We start from the raw sequence: 14,389 nt of genomic DNA on the forward strand, positions 1-14,389 counted from the left end.
GGGAGACCCCCACAGCATTCCCATGCAGCGCCCCCAGCGGGGGCAGGGAGGGGAGGGAAAAAACCCCAACCCGGCCAGAAAAAGGATCCTACAGAGACCGCCAGCCCTGCTATCCCCTAGGAGTGGGCCCACAACTCCCCAAATGTCCCCAGGGACAAGGGTGTACAGTACTCACCAGTCCAGCAGCAGGCACCGCTCAAAAACAGACGTGCTGAGGAATGGGGTGCTGACAGCCAAGGGGAAGCTGCGACTCAGGGCGTTCCAGGTCGATGCGTCCCAGCGAGACTGTCCACTCGCAGGCTCGCCCCCATACGTCTGGGCACTGTCGTGGCGAGGCCTAGCTCTGGACAATGACCTGCTCACGCTTGCTGGCCAGGCTGCGAGACCTTAAGAATCTAGATTATCCAGTGCAAAACCACAGCCGGTTGTTGCTTGTAGTTGCTCTGGATCTTGGTCCTCAGGAACTAACTAGTTAAAAAATAAAAAAATCACAAACTTTCCCTGTTACAGCTAAGACCAAAGTCCCAGCAGGAAGCTAGGTCCTATTCCTAACACTAGGCAGAACTAAACTGTTTGATCATAGCAGAGTCTGAGGGTTTATGCCTGCAGGGACAGCCCCCATAGGCATGGGTAAGCTTTTTTCCTGCCTAGGGCCTATTCCTAGAAGGAGGAGCATAACCCTATGAGTAATAAAGATAAGGAGCTACGTCTGTCGATGATCGATAGAGAAAATTTGTATTTAACTATGTTTAAACACCTAAAACTACAGTAAAATATTTCTATACTATAAAGAAACCATGGGATGATCAAGCAGGACTTTTTATCAAATGAAAATAATGACTATATCATAAACAATTACCGGTATTGGGCTGGGAACAGCTGCAACAACAATTCCAATAGGCTGTGGAGAAAGGATAGCTGGACTTCCATTACATATACTGGTGATTCCATTGGCAGCTGGTCCATCCTGTTTTTTCACTTGCAGTTCCCCTGGCAAAGGTGACTGCAGCTTTTGCTCCTGTTGCTTCTTCTGTATTTTCCTTTGTAACTGCTGTTTGGCATCTACAGGAGAAGCTAAGGTCTTCACTTGAGGGTGGAAGGCATTGCTTTCAGACATGGGTACAAATGCAGATGTCTGTGTAATTCCTTTTAATCCTGCAGAAAGAAAAATATTAAGGATAAGTTGGCTACCAATAACCTGATAGCATGAATAAAACATATATTTAGACAATATGAGTTGAATACCTAGCTGTATATTAAATTAAAGGCACCCTAAGGCCTTGCTCAAAATATTGCTGCCTAACAAACGCACCTATATCGTTAATGCGCGCTATCTGGTGTGTTTGACGCGTGTTTAAAGTGTGTTAAAAACTCATCCTCAAATGCCCTATGCGCGTTTGATACTTGTTAAAGGCATGTTAAAAAACGCACCAAAAAGTCTATTTTTTTTTTTCCTTTAAGGGAAGCAACAATACCGTGAGATGGTTCAGCTCCTTCCAAACTTAACATAAAGCTTCAATTTTGAAGTACAGTGTCACAATGCAATGCAACCCCTTCATCCTTTGACAATGTTAAAAGCGCTGTATCCTGTCCACATGATCAATTGCAGACTGTTTTACTAAGCATATAAAGAGCATTAAAAAACACACCTCAAACTTCTGTTTTTAATGCCAGAGTGAACAATGGCTTAGTAATAAGTGCAAAAAGGCCGCTAATCAGGTCTCATTATAATTTCTTTATGGCATCTGGAGCTGTGTAGTGTTTGCAAAGAATCAGTAGAAAACACAACATATATAAATAATGACTTAATGAAAAGAAAATGAGTAAAAAACAGAACACACCCCCTGAATATTGCAGCAAAGGAATCATTTTATGCCTTGAAAGGCTTTTGTCTTTTTATTTAATTCCACCTTCTATATTTCTATATCCTTTTGTGTACTAAAGCAGGTTCAGACAAGGACCACACAGACTGCAAAAAAATTGCATTAAACCAATTACCTATCCAGCCACCAATGGCAGCTTTAAATCACCAAATACATTTTGGATCCAGAAAGAGAGAAAGCAAAGGGGAGAAATACCTTCTGCACACTTAAGGTTTGACGCTTTAACGAATAGCTACCTACGAAAACAGTTACCATTTGTTCCAGCACTGCTGTTCCAGTTACCTGGATTTTTTTACTTACTGTAAGTACTTCATTACAGGACACAGGACATAAGAACAAAGGACCAGGCGGCCGCCTTGCAAAGCTGTAAAAGAGTTGCCTAAAGCTAAAAAAACAAAAAAGGCACCTAAGCCTGTTCTAACTGTTCCATGGAGGCCATCCAGAAATCCCAAAATTGAAATGTCCTGGGAGCATAGCAAGGTGAGCACAGGGACTAGCACTTTGGAAGGAGGAAAGGACAGATGACACAGTCACAAACTGGAGGTGATGGGTTCAAAAGCAAAATTAAAGTGATTGTAAAGTCTTGTTTTTTAAAAAAAAAAAAAAAACATGTTATTCTTACCTGCTCTGTGCAGTTGGTTTTGCACAGAGCAGCCGGGATCCTCCTCTGCTCGGGTATCTCTCCTGTGCTCCTGAGCCCTCCCTCTTGTTGAGTGCCCCCAGAGCAAGCAGCTAAGTCACAGCTCCCTGTGTCCATTCAGTCAAGGAACGGCAACCTGACACCGCCCCCTCTCTTTCCTGATTGGCTGACTGCCTTTGATTGGCAGCAGTGGGAGCCAATCGTGCCAGGCTGCTGTCTCAGCCAATGAGGAGGGGAGTCCCAGGCAGCTGAGAAACTCCTGTAACATCGCTGGATAAAGATGAACTCAGGTAAGTACTGAAGGGGGCTGCCGCACACAGGTTTTTTTTTTTTATCCTAATGCATAGAATGCATTAAGATAAAAAAACCTTCTGCCTTTACAATCCTTTTACGTGCTAGAAAAATGGGGACATGCAAGCATGTGTGCAAGTTTTAAAAAAAATAAAAAAAAATAAATAAAATTTAGCAGCTACAAATACTGTAGCTACAGATTTGTAGAAAAAAAACATTGTTATCTTGCCAAGAAGTGGCACAACCCAAAGTCTTCCTACAACCCAGAGACTTAACAGTCTTTCCCATCTTGGATTTAGGAGCCAGCTTTGACTTCCCGATGATTCACATACTTCACAGGCGCAAGGCACAGACAGTGGGAAGTCTGGGAAGTGTAACGTGTATCTGGGGAGGTTGCAGGTTGAGATGGTGGAGAGCAAGACAACATCATCTTTGCCTAGACAGGGAAGAGAGATATCCCCCAAAAAAAGCCAAAATGTGCAAAAGGGAGGAGAAAGGGATTGGGTTCTTTGATGTGCAAAATGTGACAAAGTTCACCAGAAAGTCTCCATGATGGGGGGAGGCTATTAAAAGCCTGGTGGATTCCATATGAAATTTTGGGGTCGGAAACAGACATTTAGATTATTAAGATCCAAGATGGGGTGGATACTCCCTGTTGGTTTGGGAACTGTGAAAAGTTTGGCGTGGAACCCCTGAAACTTTTCCACTGTAGGCGAAGACTCTTGATCTAGAGGATCTGTCATTCTGTGAAGCGATACAGGCAGGCTGAAAGACATAAACCTCGGATGGGGCAGACAGCACACTCTAGCTTGTAGCCCCCATCAACTATGTTCTGTATCCAAGCATCCACGATGATCTACGACTAGGTGCCCCCAAAGGCTAACAGACATCTCCCCACTTTGGAAAGCCCCTACAAGTTTTCTCAACTCCAGTGATATCTTTGATAAGGGTTTTTTGATGCATGGTTTTTGCATACCTGTTTCACAGCCCAACACTTTGGCCACAGTTCTCCATGTGTTCATTAACAGACCACTTATATGGACAAATTAGGCTGTTGATGTCTACTAACCTGTCAATAAAATAGCCCAGGGCTGTAGGTATGAACTCTAGATGCACCCCAAAGATGGGATCAGTTTGGAGGGAAACCAGATAATTTTTTTGGCCTTAGTCAAGTCTCCCAACGTTTCATAGAGTAGCATTACAGCCAATGTAGTTTGCCAAGCAGGACCAGCCAGAGAAAACAAGGTCTTGGGAAAAATGTTTATCTATAGGATCAGGCACATCCTCTACATGGATCATCAGAACTTTATTAAGAAGCAATATTGTTGACACCACAATCAGAATGGCCCACTCCTAAAATGGGTAATGAGTTGCCACACATTTTGAAAGGAACTTAAAGCTGATCAGGAGTGTGCCAGTCCCCATAAAGTCTAGAACTAACGTGTGCACTGGGGAGGTCTTAGTAGTTCTTAGACAGGTGAGCACAGCCTAAATAAGTGCAGAAAAAGACTCTCTAAGCCAGGCATCTGCCTGAAGGTCCTCAGGAGCAACATCATCCATTAACAATTTCAGAGGAAGGCATGAAGCCACATCTATGGCATCTGCGGTCAGTCAGCAATCAAGGTTGCAATTTGTGTCATGAAATCCTGCCTAGCTGTGGTGACAGAACCAAGGAGGGAGCCAAGCCTGATTGACTCCAAGGACTAAAACAGAAGACAACAATCCGGACTGTCACTTTCAGGTGCTCAAGTTGGTGCAGTGCAGCCCCACAGTGATTAATAGATTGTGAGCTGGAAGGACCTCTTACACTGGGAGTGTGTCTATTATTTGACATGTTGTTGCAGGGCTAGGTTAATATGGCCTAAGGTACTGGGCCAAACTTGGGTACTCATAAGCCAGCTGAGTACCCTGGCTCTCCTGGTGGTAGGAGAGATATGTATGACTAGAACTGAAGAGGTCACTGTAGGCGGAGAGCAAGGGCAGACTGAGGAAAATCCTAGTAGCACTTGTGACAAGGACCAATAGTGGGAAGCAGTTAACTCAAGTTGAATGGCGGGAACATGAGTGCAGAGTGTGCATGCAATACACCCCTAAACTAAGTGCACATTCCTTCAAGAATTAAAGAAGCATTCCAATTAAATTCGAACTATACCTAAATCTGCACCGACTTCCATTCCAAGCCTATTCTAACTACCATGAGAAAGAAAATACTGTATGTCTATATTTACCTAGGCTGAAGGTGCTCCAGTCCGGTCATATGATCTGTTCCAAGTGCTGGCTTCAGTGTAGAGAAAGGACAGCCGACAAAAAATGCCCCATAGTAAACCTATGGGTGATGTCATTGCCCAGGCTCAGCAGCCATTGACAGTGATCTCTCCTCTTTACTGAAGCTGGCCGCTGAAACCACAGCGCCCTCAGAATAGGGTGTAAGTATAGACATCTTTCCTTTACACAGTAGTTAAAAAAGAATGGGGGTGGAAGTAGGTTTAGGTATAGTTAGGATTTCTACACCAATCACCAGAAAATAGGAGTAAAAAGGCTGCCGAGTGATTCCGATAAAGAAACTGCTGATTCTTAGCACACATAGCCTACTCAAAAGGAGTCTTTAGAGACTGGGTAACCCTAGAGTCTGTGACATCGTACTGGTTACAGAAAGCACTCCACAGGTAACTAACACATTTTTGAACACTGTGCCCAAAAAGCCACATTACAGGCTAGCCCTGCAATTGCCCATTCCAACGTGGCCTGGGAATGGCCTCTAAAAATATTGCTGAGGAAACATTGATCCAGGTAGCATAGGGAAATACCGATTAAAGAAAAAAATTATCTTGGAATAAGAATTCTAAGAGGAGAAAGATGTCCATCATCCTAGGGTACTAGCAGAAAACTGATGTACAGTGGGATTCTAATCTTCAAATCCACCTGTAGGCGGCAATATAAGGTGATAACTATAACTATCTCAAAAATGGAAAACTGTCCAAGTACAGAAAGTGTGTTATTTCATATTCAGTGTCTTCCTTTAAAAAGAAAAAAAAAAAGGGGTTCAAACTGAAATCCTCATTTACACTATCCTCGCTCTGGTTTGCTTTTGCCTCTGGGTGGCAGCACTTCAAAACAAAAATTATTCTGTTGCATTCAAATTTTCAAGTGTTTTCTTCCTGCACCACAGTGATAATCTTTAACAATTGAACTGTGCATGAAACACATCATAACATGTCTATGCTTATTTTCCATACTGAAAAACAAAATAACTGTATCCTAGAGAACAATATATATATATATATATATATATATATATATATATATGATGAACAGATACCAGTCTTTTAAGACAGACTACGCGCACCAATACTTTTTTCTCAAGTATTCGCCGATACCAATGACCGATACCCTTTTTTAGCCCTGGTTCACATACTGTATATGCAAATTGGATGAGTTTTGAACCGCATCCAGTTCGCATGACATGTGAATCAAACCGGGTGTCTATGGAGCCGGTTCACATATGTGCGGGCTGGCCGCAGTGTGAATTTAAAGAGAGTCAGGTACGATTTTTAGTTCGGTTTAGGTGTGATTTTCCAGTATAATACACTGTAAAAATTCCAAACGCACACGTTCCTGTAGAGATGGCTGTGTATGTAAGCGGGTGCTGAAGCGACCACCGGCTGGGACAGTGAATAGTCAAATAGAGAGCTCCATGAATAGGTCCAAAGCTTTATTCAGCGCACACATCATTACAGCAAATCACAAAGTTTCGGAGCAACGCAGGAGACAAGTTGTAAATCAAAACAGAAAATATTTAAAGAGCCATCCACCAATCAGTGAGCAAAAAAGCGACCCCAGTCCCGCCCCCAGACGTTAAAGTGACGTCATATTCCCGCCATATGCATATATGTGTGTAGGTGTATTTTAAATGATAGAGAGAGAACATCAACCAAAAATTACAAAAAAAAAACACATAAAACAAATGTTATAAATTGAGTTGCAGTTCAGTGAGTAAAATCAGTATTTGATCCCCAAGTAAAACATGACTTAGTACTTTGTGGAGAAATCCTTGTTGGCAAGCACAGAGGTAAGACATTTCTTGTAGTTGGTTACCAGGTTTGCATTCATCTCCGGAGGGATTTTGGTCCACTCTTTACAGATTTCTCCGCTATCGCTTGGCAACTCAAGGTTTCAGCTCCCTCCATAAATTTTCTATAGGATTAAGGTCTGGACACTGGCTAGGCCACTCCATGATCTTAATATGCTTCTTCTTGAGCCACTCCTTTGTTGCCTTGGCGATGTATTTTGGTCCATTGTCATGCTGGAAGACCCATCCATTACCCATCTTCAGTGTTCTGTCTGAGGGAAGATGGTTCTCATTCAAGATTTTACAATACGTGGCCACATCTATTGGCCCCATAATGTGGCAAAATCAGTCTCTACCAGTAGCAGAGAAACAGCCCCAGAGCATAATGTTTCCACCTCCATGCTTGACTGGAGGGATGGTGCTCTTAGGGTCATAGTCAGCATTTTTGTTTTCCTCCAAACACGGCAAGTCTCCCTCCTCAAGAAAAGGCACATGTACAGAGCTTTCAGCAACCACACCCACTTGCTTCTCTTGGACTCTCTTGGACTTCACCTTCTTCCCTGGCTTCCCACTCTGGGTACCAACCTCCATAACGGGATTACCAACCTCCATACCAGGATTACCAGCCTCCATACCAGGATTACCAGCCTCCATACCAGAATTACCAGCCTCCATACCAGAATTACCAGCCTCCATACCAGAATTACCAGCCTCCATACCAGGATTACCAGCCTCCATACCAGGATTACCAGCCTCCATAACAGAGGTTTACAACCACCTTAATGTGCAAAAGCGCACGGATTGTGCAATCCCAGAGAAGATGCTGAAAGAATTATAGCAGGATCAGCTCAAAATAGAACAAGGTGGTTCTGAAGGTAGAAGGCTCAGGGGGACATCTATCCCGGGAGCTGTGGCAGTAAAACCCCACGGGGAACCAAGACCACCTTGGTACAGTGGAAGATTTGCATGTGTCCAGAGATCGAAGGCCATCAGGAAGGAATAAGGTGCTGTTCTGTTTGGGATCCCACCATCCACCTGTGATAGAAGGAATCTGTGGAACATCGTGAGGAGCTCTATTATACACGCTCTTTTTTGGTGTGTATTGAGGTAAGCGGCCACTACCCACTTATTTATTCGGTGGACAAGAGAGACACGTCGTATGAATTTGATTTAAACACCCAAGATTGATTTACAGTATATTTGAAGAATTATTACTTCACACACTTATGATGGTTATACATCACTTCAAATTATTTGGACTTGTTTTTTGATGCACTCATCTTATGTTGCACGATATTGAACATTTATATTCATTTTATGTTACACAATATTGAACATTTATATTATTAGTTTTTGGATATTGCACCTGGATTTTGAATCATTTATGAATTAGCGCCGATCTTTTTGATTGTTTGCACATGTACAGTCATGCCAGTGAACATCTAAATGATGGGAGAAAGTGCTTTGGTCAGATGAGAAAAAAATTTAGCTCTTTGGCATTAACTCGACTCGCAGTGTTTGGAGGAAGAAAAATTCTGACCATGACCCCAAGAACACCATTGCTACCATCAAGCACAGAAGTGGAAACATTATGCCTGGGGCTGTTTCTCTGCTAAAGGTACAGGCTAACTTTGCCGCATTCAGGGGCCAATGGACAGGACCATGTATTGTAAAAAAACATGTGCCCTCAGCCAGAACACTGAAGATGGGTAATGGATGGGTCTTCCAGCATGACAATGGCCCAAAATACATCGCCAAGGCAACAAAGGAGTGGCTCAAGAAGAAGCACATTAAGGTCATGGAGTGGCCTAGTCAGTCTCCAGACCTTAATCCTATAGAAAATTTATGGAGGGAGCTAAAAGTTTGAGTTGACAAGAAACCTTAAGGATTTAGAGAAGAATTGTAAAGAAGAGTGGACCAAAATCCCTCCTGAGATGAGTGCAAAACTAGTAACCAACTACAAGAAACATCTTACCTCTGTTCTTGCCAAAAAGGGTTTCTCCAAGTACTAAGTCATGTTTTGCTAAGGGATCAAATACTTATTTTACTCACTGAAGTGCAACTTAATTTATAGCATTTGTTTTATGTGTTTTTTTTCTGGATTTTGGTTGATATTCTGTCTATATCGATTAATCCTTGGATCCTATCTAAACATATCCCAACCTCTCTTAAAACACATAGGACCGACCCTTAAATGCTTCTCCACTGCCACCTCAAAACTCAAGTTATCCTCCAATCCCAGCCCCCTGACCCCACTGAGTAACAACCCTGCTTTCCCTCAGGACCAAGAGCTATCTCAGATTCTTCAAAACTGGCCCACTCACAATTCAAAGCATTCCATCTCCTAGAAAACAACTCTTTGGTCGATCTCCCAAACTTAACCAACCAGACGACAAACAAAATATTCCCCAACCAGCTCCATCTTCGTATGATTAAATGGTTTAAACGGAACGATCAAAATAATCAACTCTCCCGACCCCTATCCCGTCTGGAATCCTTGTGTAATCAGACAGCCCCCCAGAATCACGTGATCTCGAACATACACAACATGTTCTTTGAAAATACCTCTTCCAAAGCCCTGAAAGCCTGCAGTTCCTGGGAACGCGACTTAGATACACAATTTTCGGAGAAAGACTGGGAGAGAATCCTTACAATAGCACATAAAGGCTCCATTAACGTAACCACACAAGAAAACAACTTCAAAATCACTTCCAGATGGTATAGAACCCCAAATATTCTACATCACTACAACGCTAATATCCCAGACACATGCTGGCGATGCTCTCAGGAAAGGGGCTCTATGCTCCACATCTGGTGGGACTGCCCCCTTATCCAACCCTTTTGGTCTGAGGTCCACCGGATCACTAAACAAATATCTTCCTATGACATTGACTACACCCCGGCACAGATGCTCCTTCACCATTCCAAGGTACCATTTCAAACATATAGAAAAGCACTACCCATGCACCTAATTAACGCTGCCAAGCTTTGTATTCCAGTCCATTGGAGATCAAAAAATATCCCATCGATATCAGAATGGTTTAAGAGAATTGACAGGATTGCAGACATGGAAGAACTGATACACTCTGCAAATGACAGCCCGACCAGGTTCTATGGAACGTGGGCGGGTTGGATACTTTTTCGCTCCTCCAAACTGTATACGGACCATATCAGCGCAGACCCCCTTCCCCCGGCTTAACAACGTAATACGTTAGTCCTTACGTTCTCACCAACCCAGGCTCGACACCTTTCAGGATCTTCCCATTCCAGTTTAGATGGGAATCTCCCTCCCTTGACAAGGGCAGTCAAGGGAATTCCCAAACAAAATATTTGAAAGATCCGATCCTTCTGGTTTTACATGTCAATGCTATGTCTGCTTTTACATACTTATTCCCCTACTCATACCCCCCCCCCTTACCCTACCCCCCCCCCTTACCCTCCTTTTTAACGCTCACCCACATTATCCCCCCCCTTAACTATCCTACCATTACTCCCCTCAACCCCTACTCTTAGTCTCCGTATCCCCTTCTAGACTAAACGACATTGCTATCAATACATTATTGTATGAGGACGATGGTCCACGTTTATTCAACATTTCAATACAAACTGTTTTAAGTTGTAAAATATTTATGTCTACTTGCTTGTTGCAATGTACCTTTCACATGCGCTGCGTCGCATTCTCCTTGTCATTGTCACTATTTGAAGTTAACATGTTTTGCTTGAATTTTCTCAATAAAATCTTTTATGGAAAAAAAAAATACACCTATGATAAAAAATTATAGACCCTTCATTTCTTTGTAAGTGGGCAAACTTACAAAATCTGCAGGCGATCAAATAATTATTTCCCCACTGTATGCAAACTTGGTAAAATAGCAATTAATAATCACAGATTCATGCACAAGGTGAATATTGTCACATGTACATCCTAAAAACAATCCTGGTAAATGAGCAGGACAGCTCGCAACCTAAAAACAAACATTGTTCAGGTGTAAGGCTGTTCCTGGCTGGGTAATATATCAGTGTTGCTAGGCAATGAAGGAGGGCGTGTACCGTGCCTCCAATAGCGTGTCCTGCTGCCTGTATATGCCTAGGGACCTCAGAGCTATGCAGAGCCAGCCGCCGGTGTCATGGTAACATATGACGCTGGCATCCAATGGGAACAGTGGGCGGGCCAAGAGGAGGAAACCATGTACAGAGTGCATCGTGAATTGCCAGCTGTAAAGGAGGGGAGCAGAGAAATGAGACTGCCCGAGATCAAAGATAAGACAATAAAAGCAGGGGGTTCAGACAGCAGAGAAGAAAAGAAGACACTGAAGGCTGAAAGCATTAAACAGATAATGAAGGATAATAAAAGAGACAGGAAAAAGGATAGATAGGAGAATAAAGGGAAAAAAAAAGGAAAGTGAGAAAAAGAAGAAAAAAAAATGAAAGTGAATCTAAAATAGAATTAAACCGAAAAAGGATGAAAAGAAAAATGAAGATATAAAGAAGAAAGGGGAGAAGAAAAGAAAATATGTGCAAAAAAAAAAAATAAAGATATGAATTAAAAAATAAAATAAGAAATAAAGTTAAAGAACACAAATAAAAACAAAATTAAACATAAAAATAAAAATTTAAATGAAATAATATTAATATTAGAAAATAAAAATTGTAAAATAAATACATTAAATATATAAATAAATATACAAATAATTCAAAACAAACAGGTGCTGCACCAGAAAAATGAATAGTGAATATGTAAAAAAAATATATATTATATGTATAATGACAATATGCGTAAATAATAAGCAAACTCAATGACCTTAAATCATAAGTTCTTCCCAATATCACACAAAAAAATCAAAGAATAAATGAGTGTCAATAAATCAATATGTGCATACACTCAAAATCATGAAATTAAATGTCCATAAATAGGTGCATTCCAATCCTCAAAGTAATGGCCACCACAGAAGTGATTAATATATGATATTGTGCTTCACTCCACCGCCACCAGAGATCAAAGCCTCTCACCTTAAGATTTGACCCAGAACACTGAGTCAAAAACAGCTTTTTTACCCCTCTGGGGTCTCAGACGGATGAACAGGAACAAGGTAACAGCGATGGCTAGCGTGGCTTTGTTTGGAGGATGCGGGCATCGCTGTTACCTTGTCCCTGTGCACCCGTCTAAAACCTTGTTACCATTTGGTGACATCTGCCTGTGGGCAGTCCCAGGGGGTATACTCCCTCTCTTTACTTTAGGTATTCAGTTTTTTAACAAGCAGTGTCAGAAGAATTCCTACTCCACAGAAGGGTAGGTGCTATGTTTGTCAATGAACATCAGAGAAATGGATAAAATTTTACGGTAAGACAAAAATCCCATTTTCTCTTTCGTTCATTGACGGACACAGCTCCTGAACTTCTTAACCATTGGGACATCCCAAAGCAATGTTAAACAAGAGGGGTGGGAACAGCGAAAAATAAATTCCCAAGGCTAACTATAGCCAACCAGGTAAACAGGAGCTCAACCAAAACAACTGGAGCTCACCTGGAAAAAAACAATACACCAGGACCTCTAAAAAGCAGCCTGCAAAACCTTGTGGCCAAAGGAAGCATCCGCAGATGCCAAAACATCCACTTTATAGAACTTTGTGAACGTGTGGACCGCAGTAGAATGCGTCTTAACAGGGAAAGGAGGAACCTGACACTTGATTAAATAGGCCTGAATCACCGTCTGTCTGATCCATCTGGAAATGGTCACAGAGAAAGCGGACAACCCTTTCCGAGGCCCATGCGTAAGCACAAATAGGGAGTCTGATTTTTAAAAAGACTCCATAGCTGCCAGGTACAACCGAATCGCCCAGACCACATCCGTGGCATGCAAAGTAATTTCCTTCGGATGTTATGGCCTATGACACAGGGAAGGCAACACAATGTCTTCATTCAAATAAAAATCAGAGACAAGCTGAGGAAGGAACGACTGACAGGACCAAAGAACCACCTTATCACTGTGACCACACAGTAAGGTGAATGACATGGTAACGCCGCCAATTCCAACACCCAACACAGAGGTGAAAGCCACCAAAAAAAGGCCACCTTCTGGGACAGCCTAAGCAGAGGAATCTCCCGAAAATACTCAAAAGAACGCTTCTGAAGGACAGAGCACCAAATTGAGGTCCCAAGGCGGCAACAGAGACTGCACTGGAGGGGTCAAGTGCCTAACTTCCTGAAGAAAAGTACGCAGGAGTATGTGGCCAGGGGCCATTGAAAGAAGACTGCTAAGGCCGACACCTGACCCTTGATAGTACTCCAGGCCAGTTTCTGCTCAAACCTTCCATTTAAGAAAGTTCAAGATTGGAGCTACTGAATGACGCACCATGCATTGTAAGTCTTCCAAATACGATGGTAGATCTTCCTAGAAGTAGATTTCCTAGATTTTAACAGTGTTGTAATCACCAACTTAGACAAACCTCTATCCATCAGCACCTGGAGTTCAACAGCCAAACTGTCAAAGCCAGCGACTGTAAAGCAGGATGGAAGACTGGTCCTTGGGACAGCAAATCCTCCCTGAGCAGAACATTGGTGACCAGCCGCACCAGATCGGCATACCAAGCAGGATGGAAGACTGGTCCTTGGGACAGCAAATCCTCCCTGAGCAGAACATTGGTGACCAGCCGCACCAGATCGGCATACCAAGCCCAGCGAGGCCAGTCCGGGGCCATAAAGATGACCCGAATCCTTTCTGCCTTGATCCTGCATAGAAGTCTTGGCAGAAGCTTGAGGCGTAAATCAGACGATACTGACCCCACAGGGCCACCAGCGCATCCATGGCCACAAACCTCTGCCCCACTAGAGACACAACTGATGAAACACCCCCAGATGAAGGGACCACTTCCCTTGGTCAAACGCCTGCCTACTGAGGTAATCCGCCTGCCAGTTATCCACCCCGGGAATGTGTACGGCGGAGAGGGCTGGAACGAACCATTCTGCCCACCTTAGAATGCCAGCTACCTCCAGAGCCGCCAGGACACTTCTTGTGCCCCTTGGTGATTGAGAAAAGCCACAGCTGCGGCATTGCCCGATTGAACGCGCACTGGACATCCCTGAAGATGATCTGTCCAATGTTCCAGGCACAGTCTGATCGTTTGATGTTCCAAGACATTGAACGGTAGTCTGGACTCTTCCAGTGATCAGAGCAGAAATTTTGTCGAGGATGCCTCCCCAGCCGGACAAGCTGGTATCTGTGGTGACCACTGTCTGATACAAGGGGAGAAAGGATTTGCCCAGCCGAAGTGCGGAAGAATGAAGCCAACATATCAGGGACTCTTTCATTTCCCGGGTCAGCCAGATCTGAATGTCCAGAGACTGCAGATTCTTGTCCAATTTGGAGAACCTCCCTTGCAGGGACCCCGTATGGAACTGTGCAAACGGAACCGCCTCGAAGGTAGACACCATCAGGCCCAGCACCCGTATGGAAGTCCCAAGTTCAAGTCCCAAGGAGGTAAAGGTGCTCTTCCGAGGAGGAGCTAA

At 43.2% G+C, this 14,389-nt stretch overlaps 1 protein-coding gene across 1 annotated transcript in view; it reads right to left on the reverse strand.

Moving 5' to 3' along the window:
- The window catches only part of RFX7 (regulatory factor X7), a 229,830-nt gene that overhangs the window by 14,831 nt on the left and 200,610 nt on the right, over positions 1-14,389 (reverse strand). Inside the window, exon 8 of the mRNA XM_082254929.1 lies at positions 860-1,155. Within this exon, the coding sequence (XP_082111055.1) occupies positions 860-1,155 (296 nt within the window). The remainder of the gene's footprint in view (positions 1-859; positions 1,156-14,389) is intronic.

The sequence above is a fragment of the Pelophylax lessonae genome, assembly GCF_965119305.1.
Source record: "Pelophylax lessonae genome assembly, chromosome: 4".
Classification (NCBI taxonomy): domain Eukaryota; kingdom Metazoa; phylum Chordata; class Amphibia; order Anura; family Ranidae; genus Pelophylax; species Pelophylax lessonae.